The sequence below is a fragment of the Acomys minous genome, assembly GCF_964271855.1.
Source record: "Acomys minous genome assembly, chromosome: 3".
Lineage (NCBI taxonomy): Eukaryota > Metazoa > Chordata > Mammalia > Rodentia > Muridae > Acomys > Acomys minous.
The window spans coordinates 19809426-19829709 of NC_140485.1; the positions used below are offsets into that span (position 1 = coordinate 19809426).

The 20284-nt window shown below is 46.5% G+C and overlaps 1 protein-coding gene and 1 long non-coding RNA gene across 4 annotated transcripts; one reads left to right on the forward strand and one right to left on the reverse strand.

The window, feature by feature from the left end:
* Positions 1 to 3205: 3205 nt before the first annotated feature.
* SLC20A1 (solute carrier family 20 member 1) lies at positions 3206 to 16992 on the reverse strand. 2 transcript variants are annotated; one of them, XM_084776535.1, is made up of 11 exons: positions 16742 to 16943; positions 15672 to 16291; positions 15332 to 15472; positions 15063 to 15148; positions 10919 to 11015; positions 8579 to 8698; positions 7134 to 7400; positions 6474 to 7032; positions 5796 to 5981; positions 5037 to 5121; positions 3206 to 4130 (listed from the first exon to the last, which is right to left on the reverse strand). In XM_084776535.1, the coding sequence occupies exons 2-11, from the start codon at positions 16018 to 16020 to the stop codon at positions 3969 to 3971; spliced, it is 2052 nt and encodes a 683-aa protein (XP_084632661.1). In that variant the 5' UTR covers positions 16021 to 16291; positions 16742 to 16943; the 3' UTR covers positions 3206 to 3968. The 2 variants fall into 2 exon arrangements, with proteins under 2 accessions (XP_084632661.1, XP_084632662.1); XM_084776536.1 differs by lacking the exons at positions 3206 to 4130; positions 5037 to 5121; positions 5796 to 5981; ... (1 more) ...; positions 7134 to 7400; positions 8579 to 8698 and adding an exon at positions 8705 to 10828 and having other exon boundaries at positions 16742 to 16992.
* A 741-nt stretch (positions 16993 to 17733) lies between these two features.
* On the forward strand, positions 17734 to 20077 carry LOC311594653. Of its 2 annotated transcripts, none has more exons than XR_014778180.1 (2): positions 17734 to 17793; positions 18594 to 20077. It is a non-coding gene; the product is annotated as an uncharacterized lncRNA (long non-coding RNA). The 2 variants fall into 2 exon arrangements; XR_014778181.1 differs by having other exon boundaries at positions 17757 to 17809.
* Positions 20078 to 20284: the final 207 nt, after the last annotated feature.

The following is a 20284-nucleotide window of genomic DNA, read 5'->3' on the forward strand; positions in this document are numbered from 1 at the left end:
GTTATCCCATCCCTTGTATCCTCCCATTCTTCCCTCCCTCCCATTTTCCCCTTATTCCCCTCCCCTATGTCTGTTCCTGAGGGGGATTACCTCCGCCTGTATATGTTCATAGGGTATCAAGTCTCTTCTTGGTAACCTGCTGTCCTTCCTGAGTGCCACCAGGTCTCCCCCTCCAGGAGACATGGTCAAAGGTGAGGCACCATAGTTTTTCACTTTAAAAAATGTTTCTAGCCTAAGAGCTATTCAAGAATTCCTAGAAAAGCAAACTAAAAGCTTTGTGTTTGATCTCCCTGCAGTATCATTAAAAAAAAAAAAAAAAAAAAAAAAAAAAAAAGGCTGTAAGGATCATCCCAGAGGCACAGTGTAAGGGGATGCAGCATTGCTTTGCAGATGCTACAGTAGACAGACAGACTTACACCCCGAAGGAAGGGTTAATGCTAAGCTGGCCACTACAAGGCTCAGAACTTGGAGACCCAGGGCTAGGCTGTAGTTCTATGGGCAGAGTACCTGCCTAGCATGCAGGAAGCTCCTTCAATCCCTCAGCACCACATAAAACCAGGTGTGGTGCATGCCTATATTCCCAGGAGGAGGAGGCAGGAGCATCAGAAGTGCAAGGCTCTCTTCAGCTACATAGCTAGTTTGAGGCCAGCCTGAGCCACAAAACCCTGGGGGAAGAGAGGAAAGAAAAGAAACCCTGTATACCTGGAAGAAAATGAAGAAAGTACAATGTGTTGTCAATACACTGTAATGTAAAATACTGGGAATATTGGCATGGTTTTGGATCAGCTGCCAACATTTTACGCTTTGCGCTTTACTGTGCCATGTCTGTGAGAGCCCTTACTGTGAGTTCAGTCAGTGTCACTCCACCTGGGACATCTTCATTCTTGTCATCAAAATCCCATCCTTTCTCTTGGTAAGTCCCTCTGGCTGTCCAGATACAGTCTCTCAAATGGCAGCCCAGGTGTGAGCAGTGACGCATGCCTGTGATGCCAGCCCATGGCAGGGGGAGCCACAAACCCCAAGGCCAGTCGGCACCACATAGCAAGGCCAACCCAACCCAACCCAAGCAGACAACAACCCCTCCACAAACCCCAGCAGCACTGGCCTCCCTATCTGCTCATGTGTAGTTTGACCCCTGCAGTTACTCAGCGCCACAGTAAGTGTTCTTATCATTTCTATGGCGCTTTCAGCTTACTCCAAATTTCAGATAAACAACTTGCAGGCTCTCTAGATGTGATAGCAAAGTCATGGAAGAGGCCATCTAAGAGAAGCTTTAAGAACTGAAGTCATGCTGGGCAGTGCTGGCACACGCCTTTCCTCCCAGCACCCAGGAGACTGAGGCAGGCAGATCACTGTGAGTCCAAGGCCAGCCTGCTCTGTGGAGTGAGTTTCAGGACAGCCAGGGCTAAAACAGAGAAGCCCTGTCTTTAAAAAAAAACAAAAAAGAAAAACTGAAGTCATGCTGCCCATTGGCTGGACTGATGAGTTGTATCTAAGGCCAAGAGCAGTTTCCATTCAAGACCCAGGAAAGTCTAGAACAGCAGTGGAAGTTGGCCTAGTGCAACGCAGCCAGAAGCCTTGTCCTCTGCGGGGGAAGTGAGATCCACAGAGCGCAGGCATCTGCAGACTCTGGGAGCTGAGCTGCTCCACTGATCATGAGTAGCTGGTATGTTCTAAATGTGATTTTCAGACTCAAGAGCTAGCTAGCATTGAAGTTTGCACTTTTACGCAATGACTCACACACATCAGCCTGGCTGACATGTGCGCCAGGTTGTTGACCTAAACCACGGCAACGGAAATCCACATCAGCCAAACAAAGGCTGAACAGGAGGTTAGACTCTGTGATGGCAAGTCTCCTCACTGAACCCAGATTCTGAGCAGCTGGATTTTTACCTTCTGAGTTTTCCTATGGGATCCCCCAAGCAAGCAGTCCAGTTTGAACTGCCCCGCATCAGGTTTCTTCAATCTCAGTGGTGCTGTAGAATGCTCACGGTTAGTAGCAGCTACTAAATTTAACAATCAAAAATGTCTCCTAATATTTCAACATGCGGAGAGAGGAAGAAAAAAAAAATCACCCCGGTTGAGAACCACTGGGGCTGACAAGCAGATGCCTCCCAATACAACCGGCCGAAAAAGAAAAGGAGTAATTAGTACTATGTTTATTTATGCAGCAGTAGATACCAAACCCACCAGCCAACCTGGATGCAGTTTACTCAGGAAAGTCAGATAGTAGTAATGAACCTGTCTTTTACTAAAAATCTTACTGATGACTCTAATATACACGTAACCTTAAGTTTTAAAAAAAGGCGAGCCAGGCTTGGTGCCGCACACCGTTAATCCCAGCACTTGGGAGGTAGAGGCAGGTGGATCACTGTGAATTTAAGGCCAGGCTGGTCTACAGAGTGAGTTCCAGGACAGCTAAGTGAGACACTGTCTCAAAAAAGGGAAGGCAACATCTATAACTGACAAAAATAGGCCAGAGTTCTTACCAGCACATGCCCTGTCTCTGGTAGCCATTGATAGACAAGAGACTACAAGCTCCTGTCACCTCCCGCTTCTAGGGTCTCCTCCTATTTGGTCTAAGTACGTTCTCCTACACTAAGAGGAAAGAGCTGTGGAGGGCACTGTGCTGCGTCATCACAACATTGTGGAAGGACTTCGGCTTTCATGCCATGGATCAATCAAGTCTTGAGGAAAGGACCAGCTCTCAGCATCTCCTTTCAACCCTGAATTCCGGATTTAACACTCAGGTCCACCATCTCCCATCGTACTGCCAGCCAGCCAGCCTGAGTCTACTGCCGGCCAATACTCAGCAACACTCAGGTGCTCCAAGCTAAAGGTAAGACCTGCCACAACGCTCAGGACTGTCAACAGCTCAGGGCCTGAAGCAAGTGGAAAACTTACTGACAGATCTCCAGTGGACTACCTTCTTGGCCGTAGCCTTCTCCTGGCTTAGTCATGAGTTCTATTATAATACTCTAATAAAGTGGCAAAAGCATTGTCCAGTGACTCTCATCAACACCATGCAGCCGACTGCTCTGTGGGGCAATGTCATTCAGGACGTCACAGAAATCAAGGAGCGGGGAGCTTGAGCTTGGATAGCACCTTCATTTGGGAAGGTGCAGGCATCCTCCTAAGAACATCATAACGCTGAATGTCATCAGCACTCTGAGGACTCAATAAAAACAAAAGGCAGGACAACAAATTTTCTAAAAACTGTAGGCTTTTTATTCAGTTAAGAGGTAGACAGATGAACATGGAAGGCTGTCCCATTGAATTTGCCCAAAGTTCACATTCCACTTCATTCACCCATCCCACACTGTCAGAAATCTCAAAGGATAACCACAACGGCCAGGTGGCTTTGTCTTCCTACTTCTTAGCAACATGTCCACGAACGGTTTGCAAAGAAGTTACTACAAACTTATTTTCACTGTGCCAAAGATTCTTGGCCCTCTAAGAAGTCCCCACATATGTCAACAGAACCTGCCACAACTGACAGGGAGCAGAGTGCCGTGACTGTATCTAAGGGAGACTACAAGGGAAGCTTCAGTTACATGTTTGTTAAATCCCTGTGCATGTTGGGGAAGAAGCTGGTGAGGCCGACAGAGCATGTGCCATCAAATGGCTCTGCCTGGCTGTTTAAAAAGAACCCACGTAAGTTATCTTACAGACAACATTAAAACATAACGGAATTAATGCCAGATACAAAAGTAGAGAAATATGTACAGGAATTCATAGCTCAGAAGAAAAGGGACCTTAGAACAAATCAATGGAAACCTGGCAATTTTACACAGCTAATTTTGAGACAAGTCATATTTAGCACAAAAGCAATTATAGTGTAAATTACACTTCCCACAGCTCCCAAAATTTAAAACTCTTGGCTATCTTCGGCAACATTGTGAGCATTCTTTGAGGAACAGGAATGTGTACGTTGGTCCCAGACACTGACACGGACTTTGATCCCAGCCTCACACTTTCAGAATGATGTACTTGAATACTGCCATGATAGCAGCACTGATAACCCCAGAAATGGGAACTGTGACAAACCAGGCCATAAAAATGTTGCGAAACAGTCGCCAGTCAACAGCCTTCTTGGATCGGAGCCAGCCAACAGACACAACAGAGCCCACCTAGGAGAGAAAGAGACCAGATATTACTCAGCAAAAAAGTAACCCGGGACAGGAACCCAGTCAAGTGATGATCCCCACTCCATGGATGGAGTTTCTGTCTGCAGAAAGGCACGGCTGGTCTCAGTCATCCAGACAGGACTGAACTTGTGATCCTCCTACTTCAGCATCCTAAGCGGTGAAATTACAGGCATGTGACACAAGCCAGAAGCTAACTTCTAACAAGTTAAAATTACCCATGGGAAGATGAAGGCAATATAGATATTCAACCATTAAATCTGTGCTAAAATATTACAAGACTCCATTCCCCAGCTTTTTGTAAGTTAAGTTTCTGATTTCCTCACAATTACTCTAGAGAATGTCTGCTGCTATGTGAGCCAACTACACCCTAGCAGAAAGAATGACTGGGCAGGCCCCAGCCTGGACTAGCTTCAGCTCTTCCAAGGAAGTGGGTTTCTTCTTTATTCAATAATTATGTTACAGTCATCAAGTAACTTCTTAAAGTTCAATGTCTTAGCACTCCAGGCTTTTACAATGAGCCTCACGAACTGTGTCAAACCAGTGGGTTTACTACCACAAGTGGGAGGAGCCCACCTAGACCCAGCTGGACAGTGGACACCCAAGCTACTGACCACTTCCCCACGGAAAATGAACATAATGGTGCTAAGTAGAAATGAAGCTCAACAAACAAGGCAGTGACAGAGCGACAAAAGGTCCAGGCCTGGAAGTCACAGCTAGCTCTACCTAAGAGAACGTAAATGACTGCAGGTCAGTTGCAGAATGAGGGCTTTATCCATGAGCTCACTGTCTACACTTGTCAACTCCACATTTCTAAATCAATAAAAAGAAGTGAAGCCACATGTGTTACTAAGATGACCTGAGGGCCCATCACGGTCGCAGTCTACTTACTTTGCAATGAGTTGTGCTGATAGGAAGGCCAATGTTTGACGCGATGACCACAGTGAGGGCAGATGCCAGTTCAATACTGAAACCACTGTTGATTCAAAAACATGCTCTGCCAGTCATTTAGGGTTTTCTGAAAAGCCAACACTAGCTCAAGTAACAGAATCTAACCTTGCTTTGTTCTACTCAGTGACAAAGACCTGACTTCTCATCTATAACCCCCAAAACCTGCTTATACTGAGCCACGGTCCTCGCACCTAAGGCTTAAATTCTTCTGGAATGTTGTTATTAAAAAACGGATAGGCCAGGCATGGTGGCACACGCCTTTAATCCTAGCACCTGGGAGGCAGAGGAAGATCAATTTTCGAGTTCAAGGCCAGTTTGCTCTACATAGTGAATTCTAGGCCAGCCAGGACTATACACAGAGACCCTGCCTCAAAATGCAAACAAAGAAAAAAAGTTGAGAACTTTATTCTGAATAAACTGTAAGGTTTTAGCTACCGAATCAAAACCATATTTATATAACTATTTACCCCACCACATCTTTCTCAGAAAACTCTAAATTATGTGATCTCTGGAGCTAAGCAGACTGACAAAAAAATGTTTACAAGTCAGTAAGTGCAATAGAAAATGGTCAGACCAACTGTGAGGGTAACAGCAGCAAGTGTAAAATCCTCCCCTAGCTGAGCCCCACGTGCTGCCCTCCATAGCACTGCGGCTCTGGAAAAGCTTGAGCTCTACCTGAGGTGCGATCCTCCTACTCACCTGGAGGGTGTGATTGGCGTCAGGTCCTTCCCCATGGTCTGGATAACTCTTCTTCCCCACACCCACAGCCCCATGCAGATGCCAACTCCACCATAGAGCAGGAGCCATATGGGGGTTGCCGCCTTTGTAGAGACATCTCTCGTATTATAAACGAGATATAAAGCAACCAGAGGGCCAATGGCATTGCTGGAAGAAGAAAGGGGGCACTGGTGAGTTTTTAGGCAGAATCATTTCTTGTCAAGACCCAATCTGTGACTGTCTATACCCAGCTTTCCTGCTCACTTAGCAAACCACCCTACAGAAGCCCAACATGGCTGCTGTGACAGAAGAGTGTATGTAACTGGTGGCCTCTTTCCTACCACACATAGCTTAAAGCAGGTCTCAGGCCCTAGTGTAGTTTACAATCAATTCTCACAGCAGTCAGTGATTTTAAGTTTTCACCATTGATGTCACAATTTACCAAACACTCAGTTCCCATCGGTAGAGACATCTGTTTAACTTGTCTAGAAATAAAACTAAAAACGTTCTTACAATGTAAACAAATTTCCTGTTTGCTTTCTTAACTACTACCACCTCATTCTGTCTCAATTACTCAGTGATCCCCAGGAGGTAGAGTACACATAGGAGGGTAAGATTGCTTAAAAACAGTCAGTAACACTAAGAGTCATGTGGACTGACCTGACATCATTGCCACCATGGGCAAATGACCCAAAGCAGGCTGTAAGAATCTGCAGGAACTGGAAGAGGAGGGAGACTTCAGGCTTGTCCTGGTCATACCACTCTTCAAGAGAGCCATCACTTCCTTTCCTGTCACCCAGACCCATCTCAGCCTTAACACTCATGTCCATCTCCGACTCCGAGTGAAGGTCAGACACAGCATTGCAGTAACTGGTGTAACTGTCCATTCGAATCCGCTTTTTGCTGTCTGCATTAGGCCACGTCAGAGTCTCCGTTTCATCTCCCTTCTGCTCACTTTCTTTGGCACGGAATGAATTCAGGGGCATGCCACAGATTGCCATGGTGTAGGAAGTGTAGCTGTTGTTCCGTCTCAAGGGCTTGTCCCCAGAGTCTCCCATGCAGTCTCCCACCTTGGCCAGATGTAACTTATGGAGCAGCTCTTTGTACAAGCCAGAATCTTTGTGCACGGTGTGATACTGATAGTAGCCGCTGGAGTTGATCTGGTTGCTGACAGTCTGACTGAACTGAACAAGGTTCCCATTAGGCAACTGCACTGCACCTAGCCAAGACCAAAAGGTAAGTCAGCGCAAAGCACATCAGTCCAGAATAGCAGCCCTTCCACCGCCACGGGACTCAGGGAACCCTGGGAAGTAAACTCACCATTGATGGTGCCGTCTAAGTTGGTTTCCTCCTTCAGGTCCATGGGAAGCCGCTCTCGCTCCGGAGCTTCCTCCAGGTCCCCAAGTTTGAACGACACTGTTCTCTCCTCAACCACAGCCCGGAGAGGCCCAGTGGCACATGCCACCTCAGACATGGAACTCCCATTCTCAACATCCCCAAGAGACATTTTTGTTTCTTCATGGTCTTCTTTTAAGTTGCTCTTCTTTTCCATTAAGGGACTTTCAGAGGGACTGGACTTTATTTCTCCTAGAAAATAAGAGGGATTTTTGGTTTGACTTGACTATACTACCTTGTTCCACATCCCTTTCTATCCACCCCTGCAACCCATCTCAAAATAGTAGGTATAAATTCTAGTTAAAATTTAAGCTAACATTGCTGTCCTCCTTCCTGTCAGGAGCCCATCTTTCCCTTGGGAGCAAGCCAGCCATGTGGCACACCCACTACTGGGAGGAAAAGGGGGATGATAAACTGCTATAAATGGCCGGATAGTAAATATTTTAGGGTTTCTTGGTTTTTACACTTATAATTTATAAGCATAAAACCCTCTTTAGCTCTTGGTCATAAAAGGGAGCTCAAGGCTGAGGGTGGCAGCTGACTGAAGAGCTAGACTTCCTAAGGAATCGCCCAACTTTTAGGCCGAGAGTAGACAACTGAGCTGTAACAGTCGTGTCCAAACACCTCCACACCCAGCAGCCAGGCAGTATCGTCTCCCATGGGGTCAATGTTCAACACCTTCACCTACTAGCTCAGGCACCTCACACTAGGATAGCATTAAAGTAAAATTTGTCTTTCCTTCAAGATGAGACAAAAATGAGGTCAGAGTCCTGAAAGCCTCATCCCCACCGTGCACGCAGCACAGCTGACTAGCACAGAGCTCCGGGCGGCTCCTCAGTTCAGCTGCAATGACACAGCATTCTTCTAAGGCTACTGCAGTCTATGCATCCCTGCACTGCTGTGGATCGGCAAACTAACATTCCACATGCTGAAAGGGCAGATAGGATTCTTCTAGATCATCTTAATCATTAAGAAAGATACAAAGACTAGTACTAATCAAAACTTACTCAGTATTTAATTACACCACAAAAACGTTCTTCAAACACCTTAAGACATTACTTCTATCTAGAACTGTTTCCCTCTACGTGGTACAGCTCTAGCCCAAAGACAATGGGCCTGAGTGTGTGTCGGCATTATGCTGGGCATACAGAGGCAGCCGAGGCAGAGGCCGCCTCTATCAGAATTAGTGTGTACCTATCCTTAGTCACATATGCTTACTAGCTAGGTCTCAGGACAGTTTTAGTTCATTTAAAACCCCTATGTTGCCAGTCTGTCCAAACAGTGTACTCTTATAGATGAAGGGGGGAGAGAGGGGGTAGAGGGCAGGGGCAGAGAGGAGAGAGAGAACACTACTAAACTGTATTACTTACGTTCAATTTTTCTCTTCATCCTGGGACATACAAAGAACCAGACGATAAGGGCACAGAAAACTGCAAATCCCACCGAGATGAGGATGGTACCCCACAGAGGAAGTTTGTCAAAGCCCAGCACTACGAGATAAAATGGTGCATCTTGAAAACCCCAGGGCAACAGCCCCCTGCAACAATGTGTAAACCCTCCTGTGGGGAAGGAGGGTTTCCCCAAGTCAGCCCGTCAGTCACCCTTGACAGCTGCTGCCATTCCGGAGTTTCATTAGACTAGCGGCTACATGGACATGAAGAAAAACCCATGACCGTCTCACACCCACAGCAACCAGCCCCACTGAAGCACGTGTGCGCCAAGTTTCCTCATGTTCTTGGCCCTGCAGATATAAAGAAGCACCACACCGAGGACCTGTAGCTATAAAACCAACCGAAGCACCCTCTCTCCACACAGCTCTCACTCTAACTGCCACATAGTACACTTACACATGATTTATTTTAATGTCAAAAAAGGAAGGCATCTGGTCAGTATCCTGCTGACTCAAGGTTGTGCAAAGTTACCAAACTCACTGTACCAGGCAGCCTTTGGGAAAATTGATTCTCTCGGCAAAATCATCATCAAGCTATAGAAAACAGGGCTATAGGAAGACACTTGTTCAAGTGGTTGTCTTTCACAAAGTACAAGTTCAGTGATAGTTCTGTTAACAAGCCAGAGAGAGACTTATTCTCCAATACTTTTCCCTTGGCCTAAGGCTCTCAGGATCAGCAGTGTTGGTCAGAATCAGCTTACCACGGGTACACAGGCAACCGGGGCTACTGGCTGCACTGAAGTCAAGGCCATTTCACAATCCAGAAACCCAGGGCACCACTGTCTGTATGTCCCTTCCCACAGCAGCTCAGCTACCTGCACTTATTTCACTTGATTTTGCTTACCACAGATTGTCACTTATAAAATGCAAACATTAGTGTTCCCTCAAAACTGTTTGTGGCTCAGCCCAGCTTACAGAAAGCCCTAGATTCAATCCCCAGCACGGTAAAAAGAGACAAAGATACTAAGAACAGGCCTTTAAGAGTCAGACACAAACAGATCCTTCACAACTGAAGTTCTGGGGTGGCTACCAGTCTTTCCACTGTAAGCTCTGCTTTCAATTGTGACCAGGCACTTACGGCACACAAAGTGAAATATATATGAGGTTTAATCAGTCTATTACAATTTAAATTTGTCCACATTCCAACTCAAAATAGGAATTAAAAGGATTGGGTTTCCTTATAAATGATCCATAAAGGACACACAAAAGCAGCAAAGTCCAGGTATCAAGGCCAGTCCTATCATAAGTCTGTTTCTTTACTGACACTTCAAGAACGACAATGGGAAAAATACTCTGCTGCTTTGTTTTGTGCAGTTACTTAACTACATCATTTCAGGGGCGATAACAAACAGGCCACAATCTACGAAGCAGAGGTGGAGCCAATTTAGAGGCCACAAGCATTAAAGCCCTTTAAGAACTGAAGGTGAGCGCACATGTAACCACAAGGCTAAGTCGCTCGGCTGCTTCAGTCCTTTCTATGTAGAGACAGCAGGTGCCCTGGGAAGCACACACTCTCTCCTCTTCCCACGGATTAGTCAGCTGAGTAAGTGTAGTAACTGTCTAAGGTCCTGTGTAGTTGAGAACCGGCAGGTCAAATGAACCTAGATGCCAGAACCGTACTGCTCTGCCTCACAGGGTCCAAGCTATCAATATCTCAGTTGCCATAACCAAATTCTCGCCTCCCTTAGTCTCAATAGGAAAGCAATCAACACCAGAGCCTTTATATTCCTCTCAAATGTTTCCTCTTAGCTGCCGAAATTCTTCTTCCAAGTGTGATTAGACCAGGTGTTACACATCCAACTCTTCTCCTTCAAGGAAATCCAGGGGCACAAACTGAGAACTTAAAAACCAAAATTGCTCCAATTGGAAGAGAAAAGTGACATCCAACAACCAGTCCTAAATGACCAATTATTGAAGAACAGATTTAACTAATGACTCTTTAGTAGTTGAACCCAGTATCATTTTCAGCATTTTTAGCAGATATGACAAAGGAAGGGAGAAGGTCATATTATCATTGGATCCTGTGAAGACTAAAGAGGAAAGGTCTGTAGTGATTTAGAATCTGAGCAGGTCTCTTTGGTTGAAAACCTATCTAGGTTAACTCAGCATACACTAGCCTGCAGCCTTCTGAAATGGGCGCAGGACAGCCACCTTCTAGAAGATTTCAGCCCTGTAAAGCAAAAAGGGGTAAATTGGGCATTTAATGCAAGTTTTGTAAGTAACCTTAAATTCACATTTAAATATCTTGATTTGTACTTACACGGTGCTCCAGTATACATAATGGAAAAGAGGTTTATTCCAATTGTGCAGGCATAAAAAACTGGTAAAGCACGTAAGCCATTAGGAACTGGATCTGCCTGTAAAACAGTAAGACCAGTATCTTAAAAGTTGTAAATATAGATCTATTATTTCCAGAGCACCCTGCGGCAAGACAAGCCAGGGAATCATGGTGCCAACAGCAGCCTCCCACCACAATTTCTACAAAGCCAATTTGGCTTGTCCTACATTTGCTCCTTAAGAAAGCTAATGCCACCTTCTATCCATAGGGGACTTTCCCTATTCTTAACAAGGAGGTAGCTGATAACTCAAATAATCAGTTCCTCTGGGTTATCCAAAGTCCATCTGTAAGCCTGAACACAGGCCTCAGGGTGCACTGAAGAGATAAACAGACCAAGTTAAAATACCGATTTCCTGATGTTCTGTGTCCTTAAATTAAAAAAAAAAAAGAAAAGAAAAGAAAAAAGTGCAGACTATACACAACCAACCATCTTATCTATGTATCTGATCAATGTGCCATAAGGCTTTACCAAAGTACAAAGTTAAATCAATTGTGAACCTAACCTAGTCATTTACTCAATCAATTGACTGTCACTGTTCAGGGCCCTGAAAGAGAAGAGGAAGCAGACCAAGTCCCCACTTTCATAGAACTGAATGTCACACTAGCGTACGGGGTACACAAATATGTTATGGGGGAAAAGCCATGTAAGAGGATGTTATTGGGGAGGGACATTTTAATTGAAGCATGGGAGTACATCAGTCAGGCTGACATATGGGAAGTGCAAGCCATTTTTGTCCACTGTGGGGATAGGGGCAGTGGGCAGAGGTGTAAGTACAAAGACCCCAAGGCAAAGCTGTGAGATGCTTAAGAATCACCAAAGGCCATTGTGACTGAAAATGAAAACAGTTCCCATTATAATTAGTATGCATTTTTTATAGTTCCACAGAAAAACTTCCAAGCCAAACACTTAAGAGAATGAGAACATAGCAAACCTTCAACACAAAAGTTTAATGTTAGCCAGGTGTGGAGGCTCATGTCTTTAATTCTAGGATTTGGGAGGCAGAGGCAGGCGGATCTCTGTGAGTTCAAGGCCAGCCGGGTCTACAAAGTGAGTCCACAACAGCCAGGGCTATTATCACACAGAGAAATCCTGTCTCCAAAAAAAAATAAAAAGTTTGATGTTAAGCTTGTCACAATTCCAGTTGAAAATCATAAGGGTGAGACAGAGGTGAAGACTCAAATGGGATTCCAAAGTTTCTGACAATCATCAAGACCTTGGGGGAGGGGTGGCTTAAAAATCAGTGAAGTTAAAGAAAATGCATAAAGTCCATCATAAAGGATATCTTTTCAAATCAGTACAGACTCTCACTGAAAACACTTAATTTTAAGCTTTACCCATTGTTTAGGAGGACACTAATAGTGAGACACCAGATCAGAAACAACCCACAGAACCCTTGTCTCACCCTGAATAGCCAGTTACAGGCCACACCTAAAGGCAGAAGAGAGAACCTGAGGTAGACAAGCCAATCCAGGCTTTCAAAAATATTCTAGAGACATTAGATAGAGACTCCTTTATCAAATGTCAAAGTCTATTTATTAATTGGCCCATCAGGTAAAAAGCACCCTATATATATTTCCCCCTTTAAGGCCAAATTAAGTATTCCCTGAACTAAGCAGAGGCACAGCTGGGGCCACCATGAACACGGTGTATATACCTATAACACCAGCACTGAATTTAACTGAAGCCGAAGACCCCCGGGTCAAAGTTAATCTGGGCTATAGTGACTTAGTAGCAAGATAATAATGAATTTGAAACACAGTATACAGCTTGGGATAGCCTAGAAAAGGACTAGTCTTAAATACACTGTGAAATATAGGCTCAGTGGTTAAAAAACAAAGAACACTTTGTTACTTCCTAAGAGTCAAGGAAAATACATAAGAAAGGCCTCTTCCAGCCTCCTCCTAGGTCTTTGTACTAGGCTAGTGATTTTGTTTTGTTTAGGTTTCTCTGTGCGGCCTCAGCTGTCCTGGACTCACTTTGTAGACCAGGCTGACCTCAAACAGAGATCCACCTGCCTCCACCCCGCCAAGTGCTGGGATTACAGGCATATGCTACCATACCTAGTGATTTTTATAAAATGGTTTTCTCATCATGTGAACCTGTCTTTTACATAGTGATATATATGCACTAGGTTTCAGTCAAGTAAACAGACTTCCAGGAACTGTTTTCGGCCCAATATGGGAAGGAACAAGACAAAGAAGTTAAAAGTTTAAGCAGGGGAAATCATGTGACTATACCTCACTCAGTTAAATGGACAGGAAAGAGCTCCTCATCTGTTAGTGAGGAATTAGTAAGCAAGTGAGAGACAGAGAGGGAAGATCCTCAAAGTCAGCACAGTACTAAATGTCATCTGGCATTCTTGACCATGCGTACCCCATACTCTTACGAGAACTATTCCTGAAGCTGGGCATGGTGGCACACGCCACTAATCTCAGCACTCAGGAGGCAGAGGCAGGCAGATCGCTGTGAGTTCAAGGCCAATCTGATCTACAAAGTGAGTGCTGTACAGAGAAACCCTGTCTCAAAAACCAAAATAAATAAATAAAATAAAATAAAATTCTGTTAAGGTGGAAGTTGGGGCATATACCAGTAATGCACGAATGTGGAAGTGAACACAGGAGGATCAGAGGCTCAAAACTAGCTGGGGCTGCCTGAGACTGTAACAAAGAATAATGGCACGTATCCTCAATGAGAGGTTCTGGGCATTGAGAACTCCCTCTGCACCACTGTTCCCCTCTCCAGGAATGACCACCAATCAGTTTTCTGGAGATCAGATAATTAATTGGAGGCTCTCCAAAATCAGAGTGATCAATTTCCTAATAACCAAAGGACCAGCAAAAAACCTTTATGAAACAGGAATCCAGACGGCACCCTATTAATTCTCCTGGTAGGTTGAGAGATGCGTGGCTCTAACAGGAACACTAAAAACAGATTCCTGAGTACTGGTGAGGATGCAGTCACCATACACTACAGTTAGGGGGTGGGGTGCTAATCATACCTGCTTGCTAGATGAAGAATATCAAATCCAGAAGCTGGGCGTCAGTGAACTGCTTACCCAGTCACACTGTGCTAAACTAAGGAGATTTCCCCCAGTGCCCAACATGTTAAACACCTTCTGCTGGACACAGAACGGTGAGTATCAGGAAGGAGCCAGGGGAGGAGTCTACTGGGAAAGACACAAACCACTCATTCCCCAGAGACCCTGAGAACTAGATCAAGAAGCAGGGAGTCTAACCCACATTACGATAAAGTACCTATCTCCCCTCACTCAGATTTCTACAGGTTAGGAGAATTTTAAAAGAACTTAACAAGGGACTGTACAGAGCCATTCATCCTAAAAATAGGACAGTTCGTGTCTCCTGAGAGAAATTCATTTATTCTCACTGTAATTCAGCCCAACATAACCCCTTATTGTCTCCTTTTTTTTTTTTTTTTTTTTGTGGAGCCAGGATCAGACTCTATGATAAAATAAATGCCACTGGGTCTCTCAAAGGGGACTTTTAAATAGTCAGGAAATTCAACGACTGCCTGATTTTTTAAAGCAAAAACCCACAAAACAAGAAGAAACCTTAACCACCCATCTCTGCCCGCTCGTTTTACTGGAGAAAACCGAGCACCTACAAGTAGGCCCCATCTAGAATCTTGCATGTCCCTGACAATCAGCATGGGAGAGGCCCACTTAACTGGCAATTTAGAAAGGATTTTGTAACTTGCTGAACGCAAAGGTTACAATTCCAGCTGTACTTAAGTACTGGTGGTTTAGATAAAGCAGCAACCTGCACAGGGCCAGACAAAGCCATCTTAAACAAATGTCCTTACTTTTCATTCCCAATCTTATTTCTTGGCAGCCCACAGAACTACCCAGTTTTTCCTTCCTGAATGCCCTCCGGGGCAGTAAAAACTTGCTTCTTTCACAGAACTCCTCAACACACGGGAGATACAGAACAAAGAACATTTTACCTTTCCAAAAGCCACATACTTACATACCAGTCACATCTGAAAGAATACTGAGTTTGAACAAGATTGAATGTGACTCACGAAAAGGTTGTTAAGTAGAAAGGTTACCTTACGGAGGATGAATGCACGAACAAGGAAGAATAAAATTCCAGACATAATACCAGAAAGCAGTGGAGAAATGAACCAAGACATCACTGAAATAGAAGACAAAGTGAAGTGTCAAGTAATGAAACTAAGAAAGCATGCTCCTGAAAAGTTAGGCATTCTACTCTGATGCTCTTACATCTGCCCGACTTCACACCACGTACTCACTCCCCATACACAGAACTAAAGCACATGACAAAAAAAAAACCTAAACGGCGCAGAATTAAACATACCAATTTTTATCAGTTCCGACCACTTGATACCCTGCTGCCCCCATGCCACGAAGGAGAAACCAATGGTTGCACCGACAATACAGTGGGTCCCAGAAATAGGGAGCTTCAAAAATGAAGCCACTAGTTGCCACACAGCAGAACCTAAAACAGAATCAATCAGATGTTGTTAGTTAAATGGCAAAATCCCATTAGTTACCCCAGTGAAGTCTCATGAAAATAAGGGGAAAAGCTTCAGGACAACAACAAAAACAAACAAACAAACAAACCCGGAACACCCCCCCCCTCATGATACAAACTGGCTCTACTACTGGAAAGAACAGAAGGTTTAACAAGAACTTACCAAACATAGCACTGACCGAGCCAGCCATGAGTTCTTTAGTTGAGTTGAACACCTCCACATTTATCAAGCCCTTCCGGATGGTCTCGCTCACTTTGGCCCCCAGCAAGACGGAGCCCACCGTTTCGAAGATGCTGGCTAGGATGCAGGCTTGCTTCAGAGTCACTACACCTGACCCGACTGCCGTACCAAACGAATTTGCTACATCATTGGCTCCCACCGAGAATGCCAAGACAAACGCAATGATGAAGCCCAGGATGAGCATCCATAGGTAGTCATCCATCGATGGGACGGGAGTAGACGCAGTAACGGTAGCTAGGGTACTAGTAATCGGTGCCACAGTAGATGACATTTTCTATAGTGTAGTGGTTCTTTAAATTATAAGAGAATTACTGACCGGCGTTCAAGATGTGTAAACGTAATGAGGTATTGAAGATGCTACAATAAATAGTATATATTATATACAATTAAATACTGTAAACTACCGCACAGAAACCGAGCTGGGGGAGTTACTGCTATACGCTGCGTTTGGGCGTCTGTTGTCTGGGCTTTCTTTGGCTCTGGAGGGCTAAAAGCACGGAGCAGAATTCCATGGCGGATTAGAGAAAGGACGCAAGTTCATCCTGAAGGGACGAAGTGGGAGAAAAATAACAATAGCGGCGCATCCCTGGGAAAGGAGGAAGCCTGGGACTCCGCAGTGCCCTCCGCCCCCCACTTCTGTCCTTAGTCCCCAAAAGGCTGTGTGAGGTGGGGCACATGGCTATCTCAGGGCCCACACACACACCGCCCTGCCCCGCCCCACGCGTCCAGTTCTGCCGCCAGGCCCCGCGCGCGCGCGCCCTCCTCCGTGGAAGACCGGAAAAAGGCCATTCCCGCGCGCGCGCCTGCCGGGGACCGCCGAAAAAGGCCCGCGGAAGGGTGCGGCGGGGGGCGGGGAGGGAGGAGGCGGAAGGCGGGCAGCAACGTAGCGGGATCCCGCGGCCCCGCAGTCCACACCCGCCCGCCGGCTTCCCTCACCCCGGGCCCACCCCAGAGAAGAAAGAACCTTTGCAAGGGTTCCTGCCGCCACTCACCAAAGGAAACTGAGGGCCGAGCAGAGACCAGGGGAACGGGGCCGAGGCAGGCTGGAGCCACGGATGCACAGTCCGGGACGACAGGACAAGGAACAAGCCGGAGGGGCTCGCTACCCACTCGGAAAGCAGCCGCGGGTACCTCAGCAGCAGAGAGAAGAGAACGCGCAGCGCACGCCGGCGGCCATCATCCAGCGAGCACGCCGCCGGCTCCTATTTATAGCCCGCTCCGCGCTCCACGTGACCTGGCGGAGCCTCGCTGCCGCCCGGAGCCCCGCCCTTGCCGTGACGTAGCCGCCGGCTGGTCCGGCGCGCCTAGCCTGGTGAGCGGGACAGCGGCGCTGATTGGTCGGGACGCCCCCGAGGCCCCGCCCCCGACGGGAAGCTGGTCCACGTGGGACTGGCTGGCCTCCTCCCTGCAGCCTCGCCCCTGTTATCCTGTCTGCGCTGGCCACGCCGGGTCGCAGCGGGCGGGCATTGTAGGGAAGGTCTCACCCAGGCCCACAGGTCGTCACGCGGGGACTCAGAGGCCACAACCAAGGTCGTTTCGAGTTTCTCCCACGCGGGCCCGGGTCAGCTTTGTGGCGCCGCGGAAGAGCGCGTGGGCTGAGACTTGCCCTTGGCCGGACCCGATCTGTTTCTCGCCGGGAGTGGGGGGGGGGGGTGGAGGGCTCTCACGTGGCCACCCGGCTCCCGCAGTCACGCACTTGGGTGAAAACGGAAAGATTTCAGGAGTCACGAGGACAGGCTTGCGTTCCCAGTTTGTGGCACTGCTCTGGGGGAGAGTCACGGGTCATTAGTTTCCCCGCGGCGGACCTGCGTTTTCTGAGCCCTGGCTGTGGCGCAGCGGGGAGGATGCTGCTTCCGATTCGAATTCTTACTGACTTGCTGCAGTGTGTGTGTCACCTTGAACAAACCCTAGGCGTCTCAGACCAAGTGCTCAGGGACGTGAAATGCTAGCAGTGTGAGGATACCAGAGGACGGGTTAGGATTGTGTGTAAAACCCAAGAAAGATGCATTTCCTGTCTGCTCATCGGGGCTTGTGGCGACAGGCTGTACGTACTAATTCAGGTATTCTGGTTACAAATTCTTACCCAGGAAGGAGAATCGTATTAGTTAAAGTATAAGCATGTGGCTGGAACTCAATAGATCTTCAGGAAGTGTTCGTTTTGAGCGTTTTTTGTTTTTGTTTTAATGTGCCTGTTTTAGAACGTAGGAAAAGAGGATGTCCGCTTCGCATCCTGAAAGTTTTCCCATCCTTCTGAAACAAAGATTGCTTCCTGGTCCCCTCCATAGTATATGGTGTAGTTCTGACATAGATTAGTTCTGCGCATTCGGCTTTCCGTTTTATTGCCTAAGCTCAGAACTAACCCATCGCCACTCCTTGAGAGATTTAAACCATGAGGGTTATAGTGAGAGTTAAGTATTCTTTGCAGAAATACCTGGCTTAGAGTGCCCTAAAACCCTCCCTGCAGTTCATCTCCAAAGGTAGTGCATTGGAGCAGAAACAAAAATGTTGTAAATTATAACTTCACCTGAGCGTCCTGTGACCTATAATCTGATAGACTCAAAACGGTATAGTTACACAGGTCTGTTCAACCCCCCCCCCCCCCAAGGTCATGGCTGGAAAACAAAGTTCATATTCCAGGACACTGGCCCCGGGGTGTAATTCTGGCATCTTCAGATGAGACACTCTGCCCTTACTTTATTCCAAGGTTATGAAACATTGAATAAAAGGAGTTGGTTTGTTAGGGCTGTTAGTGTTCTGCCAGTTAAAACAATTTTTTTTTAAGTAATTATGAGTAAGGAACTTGCTCATGATTTTCTCCCTGTTTTTTTATGTGTTTTGCTTCAGTCTGTTCATGGCCATGTGTTGAGGCAAGGTCATGGTCTTGGATGTTGAGGCAACCAAGGTGAGGTAGCCATGGCAAACACGGTCCATCAAGGTACAGAAGCAGAATCCTGAAGCATTTGCAAGGTGTGAGAGAGCCACTGTGGTTCAGAAGGAGGGTGCAGCATTCTGAGATGATACCGATGTATTTTCAGGCAGAGACAGATTTCTCCATCGCTGGAGGGAAGTTAGTGTCTTGAAATGGGGGAGGGTAAAAGGAGGAATCTTGGTGGAATCTTTAGTTTGGTTGGTTTTTGTTGGTGGTGGTGATGGTGGTTTTTCTTTCGTTTTGTTTTTGAGACTGGGTTTCTCTGGGTAGCTCTGGCTGTCCATCCTGGACTTGCTTTGTACACCCAGGCTGGCCTTGAACTCACTGAGATCTTCCTGCCTCTGCTTCCCCAGTTCTGGGATTAAAGGTGTGTGCCACTACACCTGGCTATTAGTTTTAATATTCAAACTTGACAGGACCTGCACTCACCTGGCAAGAAAGAGTCTTGGTAAGGGGTTGCCTGGATCAGGTTGGCCTGTGGGCATGTCTGTAGAGGACTGTCTTAATTGATGTGGAAAGCCAAAGCCCAAAATTATGTGGCACTGTTTCCTGGTATCATAGATAGGGTTTCTATTGCTATGATGAAACACCATGACCAAAAAGGAAGTTGGGGAGGAAAGGGCTTATTTGGTGTATGTTTCACATCTTTTTTCATCATTTGAGGGAAGTCAGGACAGGAACTCAAACAAGGGCGGGAACCTGGAAGCAGGAGCTGCTGCGGAGGTCATGGAGGAGTACAGCTCACTGGCGTGCTCCTTGTGCCTCTATTAGCCTGCTTTCTTATAGAGCCCAGAACCACCAGCCTACTAGGGACAGCACCACAGAGGCTGGGGCCTCCCCCATCAATCTCTAAATTAAGAAAATGTTCTATAGGCTTGGCTAACCTGATTTTTTTTTTCTACAGCCTGATCTTATGGAGGCGTTTTCTCAACTGGGGGTCCTTCAGCTCAGATGATTCTATGCAATGTCAAGTTAACATCAAATTAGCCAGCATACCTGGCCTGGGTCCCTGACCGTTGAAGAATGGATAAGGGGCTAGAGAGACGGCTCAGGTGTCAAGTGCTTGTTTTCACAGAGGACCTGGTTTGAGTCCCAGCACCCACACAATGGCTCACGATGGTCCATAACTCCAGCTCCAGGGGCTCTGACTCCCTCTTTTGACCCCTGCAGGTACTAGGTGTGTGCGTGGTGCACAGACATAACATTCAGACTGACAATCATACACATCAAATAAAAGTAAATGCTAGAAGGCGGAGAAAGCTACCCTCGTAGTAAGCACGCCCGCATTCGTATGGATGCAGTGTGACTAGTTGTTCCGAGCCCCGGCCATCTTGGCTTTCCCCACAGTGACAGTTGTAACCTGGGATTGTAAGCTAAAATAAACCCTTGCTTCCCTAAATTGCTTCCTCTCGGAGTATTTTATTACAGCGTAAGAATGAAACTAGAGCAGCATGTGAGGAGCCCTAGCTACTGCACAAATGACATTGGTTCCAGTATTCTCCCAGTGCCAGGGAAGGCAGCCGGGGAGCCTAAGGAACCTAAATCTACGTTAGAATGGAGGCCTTGGTGCAAACAGGCTCTTGGGTCTTAGGGAGCCTCTTAATAA